Raw genomic sequence first — 22,641 nt, 5'->3', positions numbered from 1 at the left:
CCCTGGGCCCTGCGGGGCGCGCTCGGTGAGTCCGGCGCCTCGCCACAGAGGGCGGTGCCGGGCTAGACAGGGGTCTGTGGAGGCAGGGGCAGAGCTCTGGGACCCGGGGACCCGGGCGCAGGGCTGGCGGCTGACGAGGGCGGCTGGGCCGCGGGGCGCCCTGAGATCCGAGCGTCCCGCAGGGTGCGGCCCTCGGCTAAGCTGCGGCAAGTGTCGCCCGCGACGGGCTCGCGCGCCCGTTCCCGCGCGCGGCCCAAGATGGCGCCCCTCCGTCCAACCCTCCCCCCGCCCCCCGCCCCGCGCGCGCCTCCGCAGCTCGGGGCGCGGCCCCGCGGCCCGCGCGCTCCAGGGCGGGGGATGTTGTGATGGAGAAGCCGCCGCGGAGCCGGAGCCCCGCAGCCTGAGCCACCTCCGCCACCTGGGCCTGGGGCCTCCCCGCGCAGGTAGGAGCTGCCCCTGCCCGGTCCCAGCCCCGGAGGCCGGATCCCGACCTCCCCAGCGGCCGGCGGACCCCGCAGCCCCTTCCCCACGCGGCCTGGGTCTCCCCCGGCCAGGCCCCATCCTTGCGGGCGGTCCTCTCGCCGCGCACATTCCGACCATCCCCCTTTCTCCCCCTTGTAGGCTCCACCTCGGTCCTCACAATGCCCCCTCCCCGACCTTTACCTGGTGCCCCTCCGGGCTGGAGAGGGGCGAGTTTGGGGGACCCGAAACGAGAGCAGGTGGGGGATGGGGGTTGGGGGAGGGGAGGTCAAGGGCTGGGAATGGGACGTGGGGTGAGGTGGACAGAACCCTGGCGGATTTCTCCAGGGTCCCAGGCCTGGAATCTGTCAAGCCGCATTCTGTTGCCCTCGGCGACTAAGGGGTGTGCCTTGGGGCCGGCCGGCTGTGTCCCCAGCTCGGCGAGGAGGCCTAGCACTCGCTGAAGCTCTCGTCCAGGGCAGCTTTCCCACCGCCAATTCGGAGGTTATTCGGAACGTATTTTGCAACTGCCTGTGCATTTCTTGCATTCCCAGCCCCTCGAGACTAGTCCCAGCTCTCTCTACTCTTTCAAAGCCGAAACCTTGCCTACACTTGCTGTCTTCATTTCCTCACTTCCATTCATTCTTAAAACCTCTTCATTTGGTCTCTGTCGCGGACACCCACTGAAACTGCTGGAGCCAAGGTCACCGGAGACCTCCAGGTGGCCAACTCCGAAGGACACTTTTCTGTTATCCCCCTTTACCTTTCAGTAGTATTCAGTGGTGTGTGGTAACTGTCCTGGAAGCATTTTCCTGGTTTCTCTTGTCCAGCATTGTCTGCTCCTTCGTGGTCTCATTTGTTACCTCTTTCCCCCCCCGCTTTAGATGTTGGTAAAGCTTTTAGTTCTGTCCTGAGCTATCTTCTCTCATTATGTACTTTCTCCTTGGGTATTTTATTCACTACCAAGCCTTCAAATTTCATATATATATTCTGATGATTCTCAGATGTTTATATCTGGCCCAGACCTCTTTTCTGAACTCCAGATCCAGCTGCCATCATGACATCCTCATTGAAGTTCAACAGAAATTCCAGACCTACAGATCCGAAGCTGAATTATCTTCCCTGTGTTCCCTCTCTACCCTTCTTCCAAACCTGTTCTCCCTTCAGCTTTCAGAAATGGCTACTTTCCAGTCAGTTATCCAAGCTGGAATACTGGGCAACATTCTAGATTAACCTCTCTCACCCTCTGTATCCCTCACCCTCTGTATCTAATGTCACCAAATTCTGTCACATCCACTACCTAATTTTCAGATATTTTCCATTCATTTCACTCTGTTCTCACTGATACTGAATTTAATCTAGGCCAAAACTCTTTTTTTCCCTTCATTGCTCTAATAGCATACCCTCTTGCCTACCTCCCCTTAAATACTCTGAACATAGTGTGATCCTTTAAAATGGCATCTATCTGATCAGTTATTCATTCAACAAATATACTTTGAGCACTTTTTATATATCTGGTACTGTGTTAGGCACTGAAGATATAATTATGAGCAAAATAGACTGGGATCTTGTCCCCACAGAGCTGATAATCCAGGAGGGAATCAGAGAAGAGTAAAATCACAGGTGTAATAAATACTGTGAAGGAAAGGTGGATGGTGCCTTGAGAATACATAAAAGCACAAGCTAAACTGGTCTGGGAGATAGAGAGAGGGCCAAGGAAGGCTTCTCTGAGAACATGACATTTGAACTAAGATGTAAAGGATGAGTATCAGTTAGTTAGGCTGAGTGAGGGTTAGCAGAAGGAGGTTCCAGGCAGCAAGGAAAAATCACATGCAAACACCTTGTGAAAGGAGAGAGCATCATGTCTTCGAGGAATCAAAAGAAGGCCAGTGAGGCTGGAGAGCAGAGTGCTGATACTGGAGAGGAAGGCAGAGGCCACACTGAGCAGGACAATTTAGGCCTTGTTAATAATTATGATCTTAAGGTCTTTGTCCTTGGTACAGATTGTGATGGTAGTGGATGTGGAGAGTAGATGAAATCCAGAAATTTTCCTCAGAGAGAAAATTATCAGTATCTGGGGATGGATGGAATGTGGGGAGTGAGGGAGAAGTTAGTGTCAAGGATGGTACCCCTGCTGCACAACCGGAAGGGTGGTTATATCACTCCATGAGCCAGGATCCTAAAGGAAGACTAACTAGTTAAGGTGTGGGAGAGAGAAGCTTAAGCAGCCATGTTTGTCTGAGAGGCCTTTGAGACATCAGATGGAGATGTTGAGTAGGAAGTTGAATGTACATGTTGTGGAGCTCAGATGAAGGGTCTGAAATGGAGATGTAAATTTGGAAATGAGCAGTGTATAGGTGGCATCTGAAGCTATGGGCATGAATAAATACATTGAATATTTGGTGAGAAAGAGTAAAGGGCATAAGAACAAGCCATGAGAAACCCTAGTGTATGACAGTTGGTAAAGGAAGATGAGCCAGCATAGGGGGCTAAGGAGCCACAGGACAGGAACTAGAGTGTAGGAAGAAAACCAGGAGATGTAGTGTGGGGAAGCCATGGAGGAGAGCCATGGATGAAAGTTGGATGAGGGGCAGGGTGTTGAGTGGTGTTGAGTGTACAACCAAGAGGCTGTGTGGGTTGAATTAGATGACACAGGGTCCTGTTGACCTTGGCAGGTGTTACCGAGGTGTGCTGGGAATGCAGGCAGGGTTGGAGACGGCTGAGCAGTGAGTGTAAGGTGAGGAAATGGCAACAGTGAGTAAAGACAGCTCTTTTAAGAAGTTTGCTTAAGCTGGGGAGAGAGAGCAGCTAGTGGTGCTGGAGGAGCATCTGTCAAGAAACATTCTGTTTTTAAGTTGGGAGATAGTGGATCCCATTGAGAAGGAGAGGTTGATTATATAGAAGAAAAAATGGATAAACAGTGGTAGAAAATTCCTGGAAAGGCATGAAAGGAAGGAGCCAAGTAACAGATGAAGCAGTTGGTCTTAGGAAGAAGGAGAAAGGGGTAGGTGCTGAAGTCAGCAAATTTGTGTTTCTGGACATTCTCCAACTGCTGGCTTCCATTTCCTCTGTGAAGGAGGAGTGGGAGGTCTTCCGCTGGCAGGGAGGGGTGGTACTGGGGGTGGTCCAAGGAGAGTTGTGTTTTTGTCTCAACTTAAAGGTCCCTTCCTTGGGGCGCCTGGGTGGCTAAGTCGGTTAAGCATTTGACTCTTGATCTCAGCTCAGGTCTTGATTTCAGGGTCGAGTTCAAGCCCTGCATTGGGTTCCATGCTGGGTGTGAAGTTTACTTAAAAAAAAAAAAAAGTCCCTTCACCAAGTTGGTCTTTGCCGATGTCTAGACTGGAATAAGCCTCAGACTCCTGTAGTGCCCTGTTCCTCCCCCATCACAATACACCATCATTTATTCAACAAATAGGGAGTGCTTATTGGTGCCAGGGACTGTTCTAGACACTGGCACTACACTGCTAGATTGTGTACATCACTGGGGAGAAACCATTTCTTTATAATTCATCACTCTTCCCCATGCCTACTACAGTGCCTCACAAATAGTAAGCTGGCAGGCTAGAGGACTCTTGACCTTGAATAGGACTCACCCCTACCCCTGTGGTCTGATATCAGCTCCTTCAGGCTTAGTGGCCACTCTTTTAGCTCCTTGCCTTGAGCCAGAATCCATGTGGGTCTTTCCATCCTTTGAGAGGGATCAGGGACTCCCAAGGAGAAGGGAGAAGCTGGCATGTGCCCCTTCTTAAAGATACTAGTCATCCTTTGACCTCAAAAAGTTAGGTGATGGTACCACACAGTGTCTTGAACCAGGTGCTCAGGCTTCAGTATTTGTTGGCAACAGAGCTGCCTCATTTCTCCCCCAGTACTTTCTGCCCTGGTGACCGGAGGGACAGGGATGCCCTGGAGTCGAGCTGGCTCTTCACCGTCTCAGCCTCACAGTATATGTGCCCATCCCAGATCACACCTCCAAGTGCTAAGGAGATTGGTCCCATCCTGACCTCTTAGAAACCTGGAACCATATACTGCTGCTTCAGAGAAGGGCTCATCATCTCCATCATCCTCTGAGTTTGCCAGAGTCATGGGGTCTTCTACACCCTGGAACTCGTGGAGATCCGACTATTGAACAGACTCAAGCCAGGATGTTGGTTTATGCTAACTCCTTCCCTCCCTTTTTCCCTAGATCTCAGTCCTTGCTGCTCTGGGATTCCTGCCTTCATCATTCTCCAGCACCTTACCTAACACTCCTATTGCCCATCCTCAGCCCACAGGACCACACAAGCCTGTCTCAATGTCTGTTGCCACTAGTTCTGGGCCTCCTAATTCCTTTCTTCCCGTATCTGTCTCCTCCATCTTTCCCTTCCATCCACACCAAGGGCCCACTCTGTCATAGACGCACAGCACACACTCTTTGGTAATGGGAATGTGAAGTTGAATAAGACTTCACTGGGGCACTGGGTGTTGTGAGACAGAGGAGGGAACAGACTCCTGAGCATGAGGAGAGAGGACTGAACCAGAAAGGCTCACTGCTTAGGGGCCTTGACTGCTGAGCCAACTTTTGAAACATGAGCAGAGATTCTCACATGGGGACGTAGGATTCCAAGCTGGGGGAGCACTATAAACAGAGAGCCAGGGTTGTGAGGGTACGACCAATTCCGGAATCTGCCATACTTCGTGAGGGTGGAGTGTAAGGTGTGAAAGAAGGAGGGAAGGGGGAGGAGGTCTGAGAGGTCATAGGGATTGGCTCAGGTAGGCTCTTGGTGTCCTGCTAATGAGCACAGACTTTATCCTGAAGGCAGCAGTGAGCCATCTAAGTTTTCCAACTGAGGAGTGACACAATCTGGTTTCCATTTTTGGAAGATTACTGTGGTTCTAGGTAGCAGCAGAGCCATTTATTTTTCTCATTTATACCAGTGACCGTGAGTTTGCTTATTGCCCAAGTGGAGCCACACCAAGCAGCCAGCAGTTACATGTGAGGCAGATACACAGACAACATGTTTTCATCTATGCCACAGACGTATACACAGCATTGTCCTAGGGGCGGAGGAGCTGGGCAGGATGGAAGGGTGGACTATGGCTCCTGCCTCAGGACCGCGCACTGCGCCTGAGAGACAGCAGAATGTTGCTCAGGCAGCCAAAAGCACCTCACCAGCAGCCTTGGCTCAGGGCTCAGAGCTGCACTGAGGTGCAGAGAGACCCGGGGCCAGAGGTTCTGGGGGAAAGAACTCCCCAGTGGGGCCAGGGGGAGAGAGAACCATACGGTAGAAATCAGGGAGAAATCAGGTGAGAAATCAGGGAGAAAGAGCCATACGGTAGGAGTCAGAGAGAGAGGTGTGTGTTGAGGGGCAGTAAGTGAGGGAGAGCTGTGCTGGGGGGAAGGGTCAAGTAGGAAGAGAGAACTCCAAGAGAGGGTATCAGGGAGGGGTAAGGGTGACACAGTAGGAGCTAAGAGGGCCAGGATGAGAGAGAATTGGGTAGTAGTTGGTCAGGGACAATGACCTGTGAGGTGGTGGCAGGGAGGCTCCAGGGAGTAAGTGCTTTATAGTGGGGGGGTCAGTGAAGGAGAGCAGCAGAGCAATGGAAGGTCAGGGAGATGCGGAGGGGAGGGTGAGGCCTTGATGGTGGGATTGTTGGGCTATGTGGCTGGAAGGATAGGTAGGCATAGAAGGTGGTCCACAAAAGGCTTGTAAGGAGATGGGGTCCAAGGGGATAGGAAGTGGGTGCTGTCACTGTGAAACAGGAGATCCCCTCACCTGAAGGGCAGATGGGGTTTAGTTGGGGCACTGTTGAGACACAGTAACATGGCCAAAGTGTGCTTTCTGAAACTGAGAGAGGAGATGATAAAATGGGGCCTTTAGGAGATGGGAGGGTGGAGTTATACATTCATTCAACAAATATTTATTGAATTCTTATTCTGTGCCAAGAGTGTGTTAAGCTCTGAACATATTGCATTGAAAAAAAAAAAAAGACAAAATCCTCCACCATGGAACTGAAATTATAGTCATGAGGAGACAATCATAAAACAGATAATAATAATAATGTTGATTAATAGCTTGACAGTCTAGGCACCAGGGAAGGCTTGGATGTAGCTGAGAGAGGGATTGGTGGCGGGATTCAGTTTTAAAAGGGTATCAGGGAAAGTGCCACTGAGAAGGTGACAGTTGGATCAAGACCTGAAGGGCTGAAGAGTATAGGTCAAAAGCCCCTGCAATGATCCAGGCATGGGGATTATAGGAGCTGGCAGATGGAGTAATGCCCATGGTGAGACACTTTATAGAAACAGCCATCAAAATGTAGCTTCAACTGGCCAAAGGAGCCATGGATTGGAACTGAAGGTCCTTCCTCTGTGACCTTCCTTCCTAGGTCCATGCCCTTGAGGGATGGCTCTGCAGCTCATTCTCTCCTATTCTTACAGCCCCTAGTAGGGGTGGGCTTCAGGGCCGGTTGAGCCCAGTGATTTAACAACAATGGGAACACAGCCTGGGGAGCTCACAGTAGGGGGCTGTGGATAGCAACGTGGCAGGAGGAAGGGAGCAGTTAGTGTCCAGTGTCCAGAACACATGAGCCAGTCCCATGCCAGCTGGGTCCCTGGCACAGTAAGCACCGGTCAGATAAGCTGGGGGTGGGGATGCACAGAGAGCCATTGTGTGGAGGCTTTGGTGTTGGGAGCGAGGGCAGAGCAGGGTCTGGCTGTACTGTCCCAGAAAGCTCAGGGCTGGGGATTTGGGGCCGGAGTGGACTGTGGGGCCTGGCCCCAGCCTTTGGTGGAGATAGGTAGGGTTGAGCAGGTGATGGTGAAGGGGGACAGCAGTTGGGCCTAGTTGTTGTCATGGGAAAATAGCTCACAGGACATGGAGTGGTGGGTGCTGGCCTGCTGTGTGTAAGGGAGATGAGGAGGTGCAGAGCACAGCCCCGGGCAGAAGCAAGGGTGCTGCTATCCAGACCTGGAGGCTGAACATGGTCTCCTCTCCCCACCCCGCAGGATCTGCCAAGGCCATGTCTGTTCCATCGTCACTGAGCCAGTCGGCCATTAATGCCAACAGCCACGGAGGCCCCGCCCTGAGCCTACCCCTGCCCCTGCACGCTGCCCACAACCAGCTGCTCAACTCCAAGTTGCAGGCCACGGCTGTGGGACCCAAGGACCTGCGCAGTGCCATGGGGGAGGGTGGTGGGCCTGAGCCAGGCCCTGCCAATGCCAAGTGGCTAAAAGAGGGCCAGAACCAGCTCCGGCGGGCTGCCACGGCCCATCGTGACCAGAACCGCAACGTGACCTTGACCCTGGCAGAGGAGGCCAGTCAGGAGCCTGAGATGGCACCCTTGGGCCCCAAAGGCCTGATGCACCTGTACTCAGAGCTGGAGCTCTCCGCCCACAATGCAGCCAACAGAGGGCTCCGAGGATCTGGTCTGATCATCAGCACCCAAGAGCAGGGGCCAGATGAAGGAGAGGAGAAGGCAGCAGGGGAGGCCGAGGAGGATGATGAGGAAGAGGAGGAGGAGGAGGAGGAGGAGGACTTGTCTTCTCCCCAAGGGCTGCCCGAGCCCCCGGAGAGTGCGGAGATGCCCCCCAGACCCCAGGCCCTTGCCGACGGTCCCCGAGAGCACAGCAAGAGTGCCAGCCTCCTGTTTGGCATGCGGAACAGTGCAGCCAGTGATGAGGACTCAAGCTGGGCTACCTTATCCCAGGGCAGCCCCTCCTATGGCTCCCCGGAGGACACAGGTACCTTAATGGAGCTTAACTTGGGGAATATGGGAGGGCAATAGAGGCCAGGGCCAGCCTGGGCATGAATCACAGAGCACATGTCCTCAGTCCTCAGCAGACCATATCCAGCCAGGTTTTCCTGAATGAAACCATTCCTGCATTCAGAGTGCTTGCACAAGTTGATAGATCCTCCCGTCATGCACACCCTGATGGATGGTAAACTAGGTGTGTTTATGGAGTACTTACCAGGTACTGCCCTGTGCTCAGCATTATCATATTTAATCCTCACAGTAATGTTGTGAGGTAGAGACTGTTATGATGCCTGTACTACAGATGACAAAAAAAGGAGGCCTGGAGAGGTTAAGTAGCTTTCCTAAAGTCACAGACAGTCTGGGATCACTGTAGAACCGAGTCTAGACCTGAGCTCTTGGCCCTGCATACCCTGCCACTGATGCACACAGCACGATGAACCAGGTGCACTTGAAACAGGTTTTAACAGGCCGGGTCTGGAGGCAGCAGCAGCACCTCCCCACAGAGGTCTATTTGGAAAGACTGAGGTCGGGGATTATGTGCAGAGACCCCTCTGGGCATTGCAAGGGTACCATTTTGTATCCTTTGTATCAGGAATGGAATATTGACTAAAAGTTAGGAAGTAAAGGAAGAATAAACATATTCTTCTTTGTAGGGTGGGTGGGGGGAGAAAGTAGATATTAGGACTCCAAAGATTGATCATTAAATGTGTTCTATTTAAATAAATTGAGTCTCCATATTTGCTCATGTCACATAGAGATGCAGACAGGGCTGAGGAACAAAGGACAGAGATAATGGGCTGTAGCTACTATCCTGGACTTCTGTGGGCTGGGGTGTAAGTAAAGATCAGGAAAGACTCTTGTGTGTGCCTGGCAGCAGGCACCATACCAGGCCCCAAATGGTAGAGCCTTTGCAGGGGGACATGCAGTTCATGGAGGTGAGCAAAGGGCAGTACACCATCCCCTTTCAAAAAACTTGTTACAGACGTTTTCAAACATCTACAGAAGTCGAGAGAATAGAATAATGAGCCCAATTTACCCATGACCCAGTTTCAACAATTATCAACACATGACTAATCTTGGTGCATCTATACCCCCACCTACTCCTGGGCCCTAGCCTAGGTTATTTTGAAGCAAACCCTCAAGCCCAAAAGTGTTTACCCATGCATTTCCAAAAAACAAAACTCTTAAAAAGATCTACAACATTATTGTCATGAACACAAAATTTTAACAATAATTCCTTAATATTATCAAATATCCAGTTAATGTTTATAATTTCTCAGTTGTTTAATAATGACCCCCAACTCAGCTATTTAAAAAAGTTTTGATTGTTTGAATCAATAACCAAAGAGTCCCAGACCTTTCAGCGGTGGATGTGTATCTTAAATTTTCTTTTGGATCTGTATATTGTTGTTTCATTCCTCTGTCTGTCCTCTATTTTTGCTTGCAGGTTGTTGTTGTTGTTGTTGTTGCTGTCATTTTAAATTGGAGACACTGTGTTTTTTGTCCTGGATTTTCCATGGTCTGGATTTGCAGACGCTCTCGCTGTGGCAGTGTTGAACAGGTTTCTCTTCCCCTAGATTTCCTGTAGATTTGGGAGTGAGTTCCAGAGCCTTGATCAGACTCAGATTTGAGAGGTTTTTTGTGTTTTGCTTTTGCAAGAACACTTCATAGGTGGTATTGAGTCCTTCTATCAAAGACAAAGTCTGATTGCCTCTCTTTTTGTGATGTTAGTGGCCTTCGATGGTCATTGCTTGGACCCCCCTTTAAAGGGAGCAGCTGCTAATCCACTCTAGCTTGTTATTTATAGGGTTGGTGGGGGGAAATGTAGTTGCAGTGGAGCCAGTTCATGCAACTTTTCTAGATAAATGGAAAACTGGACATTAATGTGAAATATTCCAGTTTCTTTTTTTTTTTAATTTTTATTTTAATGTTTATTTATTTTTGAGAGAGAGAGAGCGTGAGCAGGGAAGAGGCAGAGAGAGAGAGGGAGACACAGAATCTGAAGCAGGCTCCAGGCTCTGAGCTGTCAGCACAGATCCCGACGTGGGGCTCAAACTCCTGAGCTGTGAGATCGTGACCTGAGCTGAAGTCAGATACTTAACCAACTGAGCCACCCAGGTGGCCCCCCCAATTCTTTTTTTTTAAAAGCACCATGCAGGCCCCACCAAATCTGAGTCTTGTATCGGTCTATAGGCTGCTGGTTTGCAGCCCCTGCCCTAGCGGTGGGTATGAGTCAGAGGCCTGATTGCTCAGGGGCTGCTAGGATGGTCACTGCAGTAGCTGCCCTTGTGAGTCTTCTGGGAGAAGGAGGATAGAACTGCTGAAGGAGTGGGAAGGGTATGCTGGACACGGGCATCAGCCTCAGTGAGAGAGAATGGTCAAGGATCAAGCTCTGGTGGAGACTATGGAAGTTCAAAGTAGTGAGTGGTGTGGGGCCAGCCTAAGGAAGGGGCTGAGTCACTGCTTACTCTTTTGTAATTGTGGTACTATGACCATGAAGGCCACAGAGGAAGTCTGGACTCCTGAAGGAATGGAGTAGAATTGAACAAAACTATTTTCTCCTTCTCATCTTAGGATCTCCACAAAGTTGTTGATTGAATGCATAAGTGCATGAATAAATGAATGAATGAATGAATGAATGAATGAATGGTAAACGAATGAGCAAAAGAACTTTATTGCCTGTGTTGGGTTCATACTCGGCACCAGGCCTTGTCCTAGATGCTGAGAATGCATTCTACAAGGGACCTGCCCTTATGGTACTCACAGTCTAGTGGGGGAGACAAAGATAAACAGGCAGTTCTGATCAGCATGGTGAGCACTGGGATGGGAGAGATGCAGGAGGGGCACTCAGCCCTGCCTATGTGCATGGTGGGGGGAAAGGGGTGGGTCAGTTTTTAGAAGTGACCTTTACATGGATGCCTGAAGGAGGAGTGGGTCATAGCCAGGTGAAGATTGAGGGAGGGAGGCTGGACTTGGAAAGGATGAGGGGCTTGCCAAGCAAGGGAGAGAGAGAGACAAGGAGGGAGCGGGGGTGATCAGAGATAAGGCTGAGGGGCAGAGGCTAGGGGCTCATGACAGCACCCAAACCCTAGGAGTTTAAGTTCTATCCTGAGGGCAAGAGAAAACAATTAGGAATATTAAAGTGGAGAGTAGTTTAGCATTTTGGAACCATCAATTTTGGGTGGTAGTGTGCAGCCCAGATTGGTGGAGATGAGGTTGGAGGAGGGAGCCCACCTGTGAGGCTGTTGCAGTGATCTGGGTAAGAATTCCAGGTAGTAGCTTGGACTACTGTAGTGACATGGGAGTGGAGAAGAGGAGAGAACATTATGCGATTCATTGACTCCTGAGTAAATGGCCACTCCTGGTTTCACCATGAAGGTGTACATGGATGAATGAATGAACGAACACAAACCTTTGAATTCGTGCGTGAGTGCCTGAATGAGTTGATGCAGGAGTGAAGATTCCTGAAAAAAATGTGTGCATGTGGCAGCAAAGGCCTGAGTGGGGCTGTGCTTGGAGGGAGATGTGCCAGGCTCCAGAAGGGCCTCCCAGATGGTCAAAGGGGGGAGAGCGGCCCCTCCAGGACAGATCGGAAGGATGAAGCTCTTTGAAGCAGGAAGGTACAGGCTACCAGGGATGGCAGATGGATTGGTATGTGTGACTCAGTCAGAAGATGGTGAATTGGTCTCCAGATTCAAAAGGTGTATGACCCTTCATGAAGAAGGGTGTGGCTGTGTAAGGTATGGTTGCCCTGGGTGTTGGTGTTCCTGAAAGGTTTGATAGGAGAACCCTGAAGATGATGGAGGGCTCCTGGGGAAGAGCAGGCATTCTAATTCCCTGGGGCCTCAGGAGAAGGGAGGGTGGAGGGAGAAGAGGTGGTAATGGCTACCTAGAAGGCTGGACAGGCAAGAAGAGCCCCTCCTCTGTGAACCCACCTCACTTGGAAGCTGAGGGTGGTGAGATATCTTGCTCAAATAAATGACTCTCACATTAGGTGTGCATCCACCTTGGGTATCCGCGCCTGCTCCCAGTCTCTCTGTGCCTGGTTGCCCAGCAGCCTGGGTCTGGGGACTGCCTGTATCCTCATTGCTGCCTCTTGGACCAGTCAGGATTCCTGGTTTCCTTGGTAACGGGAAGCACGTCAGCAGTCTGGGCGCTCCCAGCCATCCTGGTGCTGCGGTTGCCGAGGAGACGCTGCAGCCTAGCTGGGCCCTGGCAGGTGAGGGGGGCTGTGATGGGAAGCCCCAAGCCCAACCTCAAGCTTGCTAGGGCCCAGCCCTTAAGGCCCACTTTTGGCCTCAAACTGCCGGGCAGGTTCTGGGCCCGGGAGGGAGCTCTGGGAGCCCTGAAGCCACACCCTTTTTGTTCTGAGAGCTACAGGCTTTGCAGGGCCCCAGGTGGCTAGGGTATTCCTGAGGGGTTGAGCTTCCTGGTGTCCCCAAGACTAGGTTTAACTGTGGTGCTGTGGCGACTGCTGCTGCTGCTGTGGGGTGGGATGGAGATTCAGGATTGGGGGAGGGGAGCCAGGATTAGAAAGAAGAGATGTAAGCAGGATGGGCTGGGGTCTTATGAGGACCCTCCATCCCCACCCCAAGGAGGTCCCCTCCCGTGGTGGTCCTGGCCCCTCCTTGGCGAGCGCCAGGCGGGGGAGGATCTTGCCTGGCAGGCGCTCTGCCCTGGTGAGAAGGGGGTGGGATGAGCTTTTCTCTGCAGCCCAGCACCAGGCTGTGAGCCCAGCTGGCTGGGCTGGAGGGGCTGTGAGGAGGGAGGGTGGAGGCAGGAGGGGCTGGGAACCAGCGCCATGTTCTCCCAGGACTTTTTCCTGGCCATCATCCTGCAGGACAGTAGTCCAGGTGAGGGGTGGCATGGGTCTGGGCATGGTGTGGGGTGGGGCTGGGTGGGAGGAAAGGCAGAGGAGGCATAAGCTGGGCCACAGAGCTGGAGTGGTGTGGCTCTGCTAGGGGACGAAGAGTGTATGTCACAGGTATGTGTGCATGTGCATGAAATATTTGCCTGCGTCTGTGTGTGGTAAAGGGTCTGGGTGTGAGTGTCTGTGGTACCTGCACACATGTGGCAGAGGTTGAGTGTGCACTCACTATTTGTGTGGTACCCACACATGTTGGGGGTTGTTGTGGGTGTGGTCTCTGCGCACATGTGGTGGGAGCTGATATATATAACTGTGTGTGTGCACACCTCTGTGTATGGTGTCGGCATTAGTGTATGGCTGGAGTTGGTGTGTGTATGTATGTTTTTGCCCTTGCACCTGTGGGTGCCCCTGACTTTGATACCTGCCGTCTATATTGGCATTTTCTATGTGTGCACACCCTTGTGTTTCTGTGTTTCTGTGGCTGCACAGGTGTGTAGTAGGACTTGTATGTGTTGTGTGCCTGAGTGCACATGTGTGTGCAGGAGCTGATATGTGTGTGCACCTGAGATATGGATATATATGATAGGAGGTCAGTTGGGGTCACCCAACCTCCCTCCTTCTCTCTGCCTTCCTCCTTCCCTCTATGTAGCCACATTAGCTAGGCGCAGGGTCCAGGGGGAGACCTGAGTCATGTCCCCTGCGGGTGGTCCCCCATGTTGTGATTCCAGACTGCAGGCTCTAGGAGGAAGCAGGAACCTTGTGCTGGAGCCCTCCCCCCATCCCTCCCTCTGTACAGTGGAGTGTCAGTGAGGGGACTGGGCATAAGTACCCACTGCTTGTTGGGTGGGCACACCCTCATCAGCACCCCCCCCACCCGGCAGATTCCTTCTGGAACCCCAACGCCTTCGAGACGGATTCCGACCTGCCGGCTGGATGGATGAGGGTCCAGGATACCTCAGGGACCTACTACTGGCACATCCCAACAGGGACCACCCAGTGGGAGCCCCCGGGCCGGGCCTCTCCTTCACAGGGGAACAGCCCCCAAGAGGAGTCTCAGGTGAGCTCACAGGTTTTTTGTCCAGGGATGGAGTGGTGGTGCTGCTGGGGCAAGATGAGCCACCCATTCATTGCTCCCATCCCTCTTCCTAGCTCACTTGGACAGGCTTTGCCCATGGAGAAGGCTTTGAGGATGGAGATTTTTGGAAGGTGAGGGGACCTGCTTTATAATGGGGGAACTGGAGAGGGGGCATCATTTTGGTCCTGACTCCTCTCACCCCTTCCCAAGGATGAACCCAGTGAGGAGGCCCCTATGGATTTGGGGCTGAAGGACCCTGAGGAGGGGACATTGTCCTTCCCAGCTCAGAGCCTCAGGTGAGTGGGAAGGCATAACACAGTGGGCTAGCCGGGGGATGGATCTCTCAGGGAGAGGCCTTGGGACAGTTCCCTGTTTGGTGATCCATACTAAGTGTTACCATCTTCCTCCAGCCCAGAGCCATTACCCCAAGAGGAGGAGAAGCTGCCTCCACGGAATGCCAACCCAGGGATCAAGGTTCGTTCAAGACCAATGCCCATTCCTCAGGCTGGAGCTCCTGTGTGTGTGGGAGACCCCCTCATGTCATGTTCTGGGAGTATCTCTGGTCTCAGTAAGCTCTCCAGGTCCTGAGTTAGGAGCTCCTCTAGTCTTAGCACAGACCTCTGAGTCTGGACCAGAGGCATGTCAGTGTTTAACTCAACCAGCCCAGTGGCTTGGCGGGGGTGGGGTGGGGGGTCCATCCAGGCTTGGCTCAGATGCTTCCTTGTAGTAGCAGCGGTCTCCTCTGAGACCAGCACCCCTCCCACCAACCATATCCTGTTTGGGGAGCTCAACATACCCTCCCAGATGCCATGTTCTGAGTCAGGAACTCCTCTGCTCTCAGCAGGAGAGTGTCCCATGTTGGGGGTCCTCCAGTTCTAGCTCAGACCCTCTACCTCCCACCCCCTCTTCTGTGTCTGGCAGTGTTTCGCCGTGCGCTCCCTAGGCTGGGTGGAGATGACCGAGGAGGAGCTGGCCCCTGGACGCAGCAGTGTGGCAGTCAACAACTGCATCCGTCAGCTTTCCTACCACAAAAACAATCTGCACGACCCCATGTCTGGGGGCTGGGGGGAGGTGAGGGCTGAACTGGCAGGTGTGGTACAGTGGAGAAGGGAAGGGAGCTGTGAGGGAGAGGAGAGCTGGGCTGCCTGAGCAACGGTGGGGTGATGGAGGTGTCAGCCCCCCAAGTGACAGCCCTGTGACATGGGTGTGTGATCCCAGGTTGGGGCCTTGGGAGATGGTTTCTAACAGTGACTGGATGTTAAAAGGAGTCACATAAGAGATGACAGATGTGACCTCTACTAGAGTGAGGCTTGCACGGTGGGTGGTCCAACGCCAAGGTTGGGGGTGCCCTGAGCTGGAGGTGGCAGAGATCAGCACCTCCCCAGCTGGGGCTCCACTGAGTGCTTGCTCTCTGGGCCCACAGGGAAAGGACCTACTGCTACAGCTGGAGGACGAGACACTAAAGCTGGTGGAGCCACAGACTCAGGCCCTGCTGCATGCCCAGCCCATTGTCAGCATTCGCGTGTGGGGCGTCGGGCGGGACAGTGGAAGGTGGGAGCTGGGCCTGGGATCCTAGGGCGGGGACTCATCCATCAGTCAGAGTGGGGGCTCTCCTCCCTAACTTTATTCTTTGCCTCTCTTGTGCTGCCGGACCCAGAGAGAGGTACTTATGCCTAATTTACCTTCCCATTCCTCCTCCCACACCTGGACCAGACGCCTCAAAGCACCTGAGGTCCCCTATTCCGCCCTGCCCCTTCCTGCCCGCTGTGCTCACCCATTTTCCCCTCCTCAGCATGCTTGCCTGTCTACCCATCAGCCAGAAGGCAGCACCCACAGGACACCATCCTGAGGCTGGAAGCCCTGAGGAGCTGCGATGGACAGGGAGGGTGTGGGTTTGTAGGGATGATGCCTCGCACTGGATGGCACTGGGAGACACTGAGGTGCCCCTCCCCCAACAGGGACTTTGCCTACGTAGCTCGTGATAAACTGACCCAGATGCTCAAGTGCCACGTGTTTCGCTGTGAGGCACCTGCCAAGAACATCGCCACCAGCCTGCATGAGATCTGCTCTAAGGCACGGCCCCCTCCACTCCTTGGACTAGCTGCCACCTTTGCTCTACAAGGATGTGGGTGGGGTCACTGAGTTGGGGTGGGGGGGCTCCAGGGCAACGAAGTCCTAATGGATTCTCCCTCGCTCCTCCCCTCCGCTTCTCCCTTCCTCAGATCATGGCCGAACGGCGTAATGCCCGCTGCTTGGTAAATGGACTCTCCCTGGACCACTCTAAACTTGTGGACGTCCCTTTCCAAGGTCAGTGACACAACTCTTCCAGATCCAGCTCAACTGTGTTAGCAAAGGTGTGGTGACTCAAGAAAAGGCATGTGCTACTACATGGACATGATAAAAAATGGGCACATGGAGACTGAATTCTTTGGAGCAAATAAGTGAAGGGACTCTGGTTAAAGGCAGATGGGGAAGGGGTGGAGGTGAGGACTTGGCTGGGTGCATGTCCAGCTTATGCCCTCATGGTGGGGACTGGGGGGTGAGCAAGACCTGCCACCACAGTTGATCCTCCTTTTCTTTTCCACAGTGGAATTCCCAGCACCCAAGAATGAGTTGGTACAAAAGTTCCAAGTCTATTACCTGGGGAACGTGCCTGTTGCTAAACCTGTTGGTATGTGTGTTCTTTACCTAGGGACCACCAACACTGATCCCAAAGCAATGCTCCCACCTTCTGCCTCCCAATACCTCTTTTATCAGACCTTCCTCATGCTTGATGTCACCTTGCCCTTTAAAGGTACACCTCCTGTACCTCTGTCCCATCTGCACTCTGTGTCCTGCCTATAGCAGCAATTGGCATGCCTTTATGGAGTGTGAACCAATGAACTAGGCAAGGGAGACCAACTCTTGCATCCCATGGAAAAACTTTGATTGGGTTGGGAGGTAGGTCTTAGATGACTGGAAACACCAAGTAGCAGCTGGGAGCTGGGTTTGGTATTACAGCACTATGAGCTGTGAGCACCTAGAGAGGAAGCAGTGAGCATAATTGTGAGATGCTTTATTGTTTGTGAAGTACTTCTATATATGTCATTTAAATTTTATTTTTATTTTTTTAATGTTTATTTTTTTGAGAGAGAGACACACAGAGTGCGAGTGGGGGAGAAGCAGAGAGCAAGGGAGACACAGAATCTGCAGTAAGCTCCGGCTCTGAGCTGTCAGCACAGAGCTCGCTGCGGGGCTTGAACTCGTGAACTATGAGATCATGACCTGAGCCTAAGTCGGATGCTTAACCGACTGAGCCACCCAGGTGCCCCTTTGTCATTTAAATTTTGATGATCCTATGAGGTTGGGATTTTGGTAATACCCATTTTGTAGATAAGGGGACTGAGAGTAGAAATCTGGTTCTCACTTATATTTCCAGTGCTTTCACAGTACCTGTTATTTATTTGTTCATTTGGCTAACAAATACATATAAAGCCTACCATGTGCTAGGTCCTGGGAGAACAATGGCCACAGCTTTCATGGAGGTTACAGCAGAAAAAAAAAGGAATTAATCAAATAATCATATTAATAATAAATGTGTAATTACAAATGAACATTCATTGAAAGAAAGTAGCAAGGTGCTATAAAACTTGTAACAGAGGAACTTCATTTTGTTTAGAATGTCAAAAAAGACTTTCTTGAGAAAGTGACATTTGAACTAAGACCAAAAAATGAATAGGAGCTAATGTGGCAAAATGGGATAGAGATGAGAATAAAGCAGGGGAAGATCATTCCAGGCAGAATGAACAGTGTAGGGGAGGACCCATAGTGGAAGGTATTTTGGTACTTCAAAGGCATTGAGAGAAGATGATTGGTGCCAGATGACGCTGGGAGCTGGGTAGCAGTCAGACACTGTGGGACCCCATAGGCCATGTTAATGATTTGTCTTCATCCTAAGAACAGCAAGGAGCTATAGAAGAGTTTTCAGGAGGCACTTGGCATAATCAGATTAGAATGTTGTAAAAGCTTGCTTTGGCTATGCCATGGAGAAAGATGTTTAGCAGGTGGAAGTGGGCGTGAAGAACTCAGTTGGGAGGGTCTTGGGAGTAGTCATGGCTGGTAAGAAGAGTATTGTGGACTGTGGTGGAGCTGAAGAAGAGTGTGCAGATTCAAGAGATGTTTAGACAATTAAAATCAAATATCTTGGTGATTGACTGAAGGTGGGACGAGGGACAGAGGCATTCAGGCTGACTCCTGGCTTCCTGGCTTTGGGAACTAACTGGATGGTGATGTCATTCTCTAAAGGTAGCAGACTTTGGAAGAGGCTAGTTTTGGTATAGAGATTGGAGTTCAGTTTTGGACATGCCAATTTTGATGTGCCTTGGGGAAGCTGAGTGGCAAACTCAGGTTGGCAGCTGAATTCACAGAGGAGAGGTCTGGGTTGCAGATTCAAATGTGGCATTATTGGGTTATGGAGGTAATCAAAGCCATGAGTGTAGAGAAGACTGACCCCCGAAAGTAGGCAACCCACAGTGAAAAGAGAAATGAGGCTAGGCTTAGCTTTTAGGTCCTCCAGCATTTAATGGACAGTGCAGGAGGATGAAGTTGACAAGGATAGTGAGAGCAGCAGGAGAGAGGCCAGAGGAAAAAAAGAGACTGCTTCAAGATGTGGTCAGGTGTCACATCAAAAGATACTTAGGAAGAACTCAAAAGTGTTTGGTGAATGGATAAACAAATGAAAGAATGAATGAGATTTGCCTCAAATGACATGGCCAGGAGATGGTAGACCTAGGACTCAAACCTGGTCATCTTCAGTTCTCTGCTCTTCCCCTCAAACAATGCTGACTTTAATGACCAGCATCTTATATCCAATGAAGAAACCCTTCTTGGAAAGGATGGGGATTGAGGTGGGGTTTGAAAGAAGGCCTGGATTTGCAGCGGGGAATTGGTATTCCAGTTAGGTTGAATGGTACTGCCACAGACATGGAGCTGGAGGTGAGAAAATCATGTTCAGGGAGCAGGAAGGAAGCTTGGCTGACCTCTTCACCTTTGCTTTCGTTTCTTTTTGCCTTTCACCCTCAACTTTCAAACCCTCATTGCCTCTTCCGGTTACTACCCCTACTCTCTTGTCTTTCTGCCACCTTACATAGGTTCTCATAATGATGAAGCAAGCATCTGCAATCCTTGACGCTCCTCTGCTGCCTGTCACCTTGATGGGTCTGCTCTGTTGAGTCCCTAACCTCACTTCTTGCTTTGTCTTATGCTCCCTTTGTAACCTCTAGGAGTTTAGCATTGGCCCCTCCTAAAGCTGCAATATTCACTCAATCATTCATTTATTCAGTGAATAAGTATTGAATGCCTGATTGGTGCCAGACACTATTCTAGTTCTTGGTATACATGAATGAACAAAACTGACAGACTACTGCCTTCAGGTAGCTGACATTCTAGCCAGGAGAGAGAGGCAATAACAAAATTACATACTATGTTGGAAGGCAACAATTGATCTGGAAAAAAAAATGCACAGTAGGATAAGGGGTATTGGGAATGCAGGGCTGGGGTTCAGGGTGTAGGTTTCACTCCTGAGTTGTTACCAAATATGGCAGACTTTCTAGGCCACTTGCTCCACTACTTTCCCCCCCTCCACGCTGATCCTCCCCCTCTTCTGAGCCCAGGCCCCATCCCCACAGCCCCATGAGCTTGTTAAGCTGTTTGACTTCGATATCTTGTCCACACTCATGGTCTTCAGGAGTTTCCATTGAGTGGTATAAATGTCGAAAACACCACAGCCCTTAGCAGTCGGATCTGACCCACTCAGGACTGCCTGTGTTGTCACCGTTCTGTGGGCTTCTAGGTTCCTCGGTTATGCCAGTTTGGATGCATTTGCCCATGTTGCCTTCAGGGTGACTTGCTCGTACATCTGGAATTTCTTCAGTATATAAGCCCTGTGCTAGGGTTGGGGACATGGGGATGAATTAAACTTGGCTTCTGTTCTTGAGATGGTCACAGCCCAGTGTGGAGAAAGGTTTTCTAGCAGTTACCAGATGTGCTAAGAGTTGTTCCTGCAACATCCTCTCTCTTCCTTGCAGCAGGGAAGGCTTCCGGGCGGGACTTGGATGAACCCCAAAGGATGAGTATCGGGAGTTTCTCAGTCAAGAGGGAAAGGGTACTCCAAACCGAAGCTTTTCCACAGTTGCAGCCTGTGTCCCTCGAGGGCATCCTCTTCTCTTACTCTGCATTCCCCATCTGCCTAGTAGGGCATTTGCCAGGACTAGATGTTAATAAATGCTACATAAATCATTTGAAGCTCCGGGAGCAGTAAAATATGAGGCTTGACAGCTCAGATGAGGCCAGTTTTTGGAGGACCTGCATGCTTGGGAGAGGAGTTTGGCCTTGATCCAGTCAGAGGTAAGATGAGCAAGGCCAAGATGAGGGAGGACTTTAGAGGAAGACATTTGTCCTCTTCCTTGTCCTCTGCCCAAAGAGGGTCCATGTAGTTTGCTCCTTTGGGAGCCCGGAGGCACTGAGAGGGGCAAGAGGGCCCAGGAGTGGCCCACAGGGCTGCATGCCTCCACGTAGGCACTGCTTATTCTAACCTTTTAGCTGCGAAGGTAAAGACCTGTAGATCACACTGCCTGTTCATGAGTAGTGCAGGGACCAGCACCCATGCAGCACCATGCTATGCGCTTCTCCTGCCATGGTTTTCTGCTGAGTGCAGGCAAAAGTGGGATGCAGGAGTGAAGTGTTGAATAACAGTTTGAGATGGAGGAAACCACTGTGTTACAGAGGAAGTTGATTGATCTAAAAAACCAGGAATCTTGCATTACTTCCTTTGAGCACATTATAGAAATTACTGAATCCAACTAAGATTTGACATTCCTTCTAGTTCTGAAAACTAGGAATATAAAGAAGGGAACTTTAAGCATCAGTTTCCTTATCTGTAAAATGGTAATAAAAGAACCAATTGGGAGATTGTCATAGGTGTAAATGCAATTGTGCACTATAATGATGTAGCATGGTGGGACACAAAAGTCAACTTACCTCAAGTGGATACAAAACAAACCAAAGTTTGGGTCTTGGGAGAGGAGTGGCCTTTAGGGGCTGGTTTGAGAGTTATAGTGTGACGTAATTGAATGTCTGAATGTGGGTGAACACTGAGAGCCAAGATGTGGGGAGGTCAGAGCTTTGGGGGATCAGCTCATTTAGGAGGCTGAAGGAAGAGTCAGAATCAGGTGAAGAAAACCAAGCCTAGGATTCAATATTGAAGAAACCAGAAAAGTGCTAAATTACTGAAGCCAAGGAAGAGGGTACCAAGGAAAGGATACCTGTGCAGCATTGTACAGGGCTGTAAACTGGTGAAACGGGGATGGAGCAAAGGCCCTGGGGTAAACTCTCCCCACCCCTAGTGGTATCATGTTTGTGTCCATATCTTCCAGGGGTAGATGTGATAAATGGGGCCCTGGAGTCAGTCCTGTCCTCTAGTAGCCGTGAGCAGTGGACCCCAAGTCATGTCAGCGTGGCCCCTGCTACCCTTACCATCTTGCATCAGCAGGTAAAGACTGGGATGGGAGAAGGCATGGCTGTGCCTCGCCATGGAGGGGAGCCTGGGGTGGTGGGGGAAGAGCTGCCAGTAAGGTGGATGTGCTCAGTGGAAGAGAGGGTTGGGCTGTTCCTTTCTAACTGGGCTCCCTCCCTCCAGACGGAAGCAGTGCTGGGGGAATGTCGGGTGCGTTTCCTCTCCTTCCTGGCTGTGGGCAGAGATGTCCACACATTTGCATTCATCATGGCTGCCGGCCCAGCCTCCTTCTGTTGCCACATGTTCTGGTGCGAGCCTAATGCTGCCAGCCTCTCAGAGGCTGTGCAGGCTGCCTGCATGGTAAGTGGGTAGGGTGATGGAGTGGTGATGCCCACCCCACATGGGGCAGGCTGGAGAGTGACTGCCGCACCTGCCTCTTTGCAGCTCCGCTACCAGAAGTGTCTGGATGCACGCTCCCAGGCCTCCACCTCCTGCCTCCCGGCACCCCCTGCAGAGTCCGTTGCCCGCCGTGTAGGGTGGACTGTCCGCAGGGGCGTTCAGTCGCTGTGGGGTTCCCTCAAGCCCAAACGCCTGGGGGCCCATACCCCCTGAAGTCCTCAGTCCTCCCTCCACCTGCTTGCATTGGGCCCCAGGGAACTCAAGGGTATGGGGCAGGGAGGGGCCCTAGAGGCTATTGTTAGGCCTCAGGCCCCCTCAAAGCTGCCCCTCCCTAGTAGCTGGGATTCCCTGCCTAGGGGCTGGGGAGAGAGAGACCTAATCCCTTCGGGGAAATGACAATATCAGATTGATAAGAGGAGCAAGAAGCAAGGCCAGCCCCAGGCTCTCCACCCCCATGTTTCAGGTGGAGCAGGAGGAACTGGTCTAGGCCAGGCCCTATCTTGGTAGGGTCTGGCAGGGGCAGAAGGGGGACTGGTCCAGGCATGGGTCCCCTCCCCACTGTTCCATGGGCACCTCTGCTGTACTGATATCACTAATAAAGTCTGTCTGCCCTGCTAA

The 22,641-nt window shown here is 51.6% G+C and overlaps 1 protein-coding gene across 8 annotated transcripts; it reads left to right on the top strand.

Moving 5' to 3' along the window:
• Nucleotides 1-3: 3 nt before the first annotated feature.
• Nucleotides 4-22,641, top strand: APBB1 (amyloid beta precursor protein binding family B member 1). Of its 8 annotated transcripts, none has more exons than XM_023239506.2 (16): nt 4-25; nt 7,442-8,176; nt 12,296-12,409; nt 13,939-14,114; nt 14,207-14,263; nt 14,343-14,428; nt 14,543-14,606; nt 15,054-15,203; nt 15,556-15,683; nt 15,790-15,795; nt 16,091-16,205; nt 16,355-16,439; nt 16,720-16,803; nt 21,545-21,660; nt 21,808-21,984; nt 22,069-22,641. In XM_023239506.2, the coding sequence occupies exons 2-16, from the start codon at nt 7,456-7,458 to the stop codon at nt 22,234-22,236; spliced, it is 2,247 nt and encodes a 748-aa protein (XP_023095274.1). In that variant the 5' UTR covers nt 4-25; nt 7,442-7,455; the 3' UTR covers nt 22,237-22,641. The 8 variants fall into 8 exon arrangements, with proteins under 8 accessions (XP_023095274.1, XP_023095269.1, XP_023095272.1 ...); XM_023239501.2 differs by lacking the exon at nt 4-25 and adding an exon at nt 287-443; XM_023239504.2 differs by lacking the exons at nt 4-25; nt 12,296-12,409 and adding an exon at nt 287-443.

The sequence above is a fragment of the Felis catus genome, chromosome D1, assembly GCF_018350175.1.
Source record: "Felis catus isolate Fca126 chromosome D1, F.catus_Fca126_mat1.0, whole genome shotgun sequence".
In the NCBI taxonomy this organism is placed as follows: Eukaryota; Metazoa; Chordata; class Mammalia; order Carnivora; family Felidae; genus Felis; species Felis catus.
Note: the sequence above shows the minus strand (reverse complement) of the source record. Positions and strands in the feature narration are given on the sequence as shown.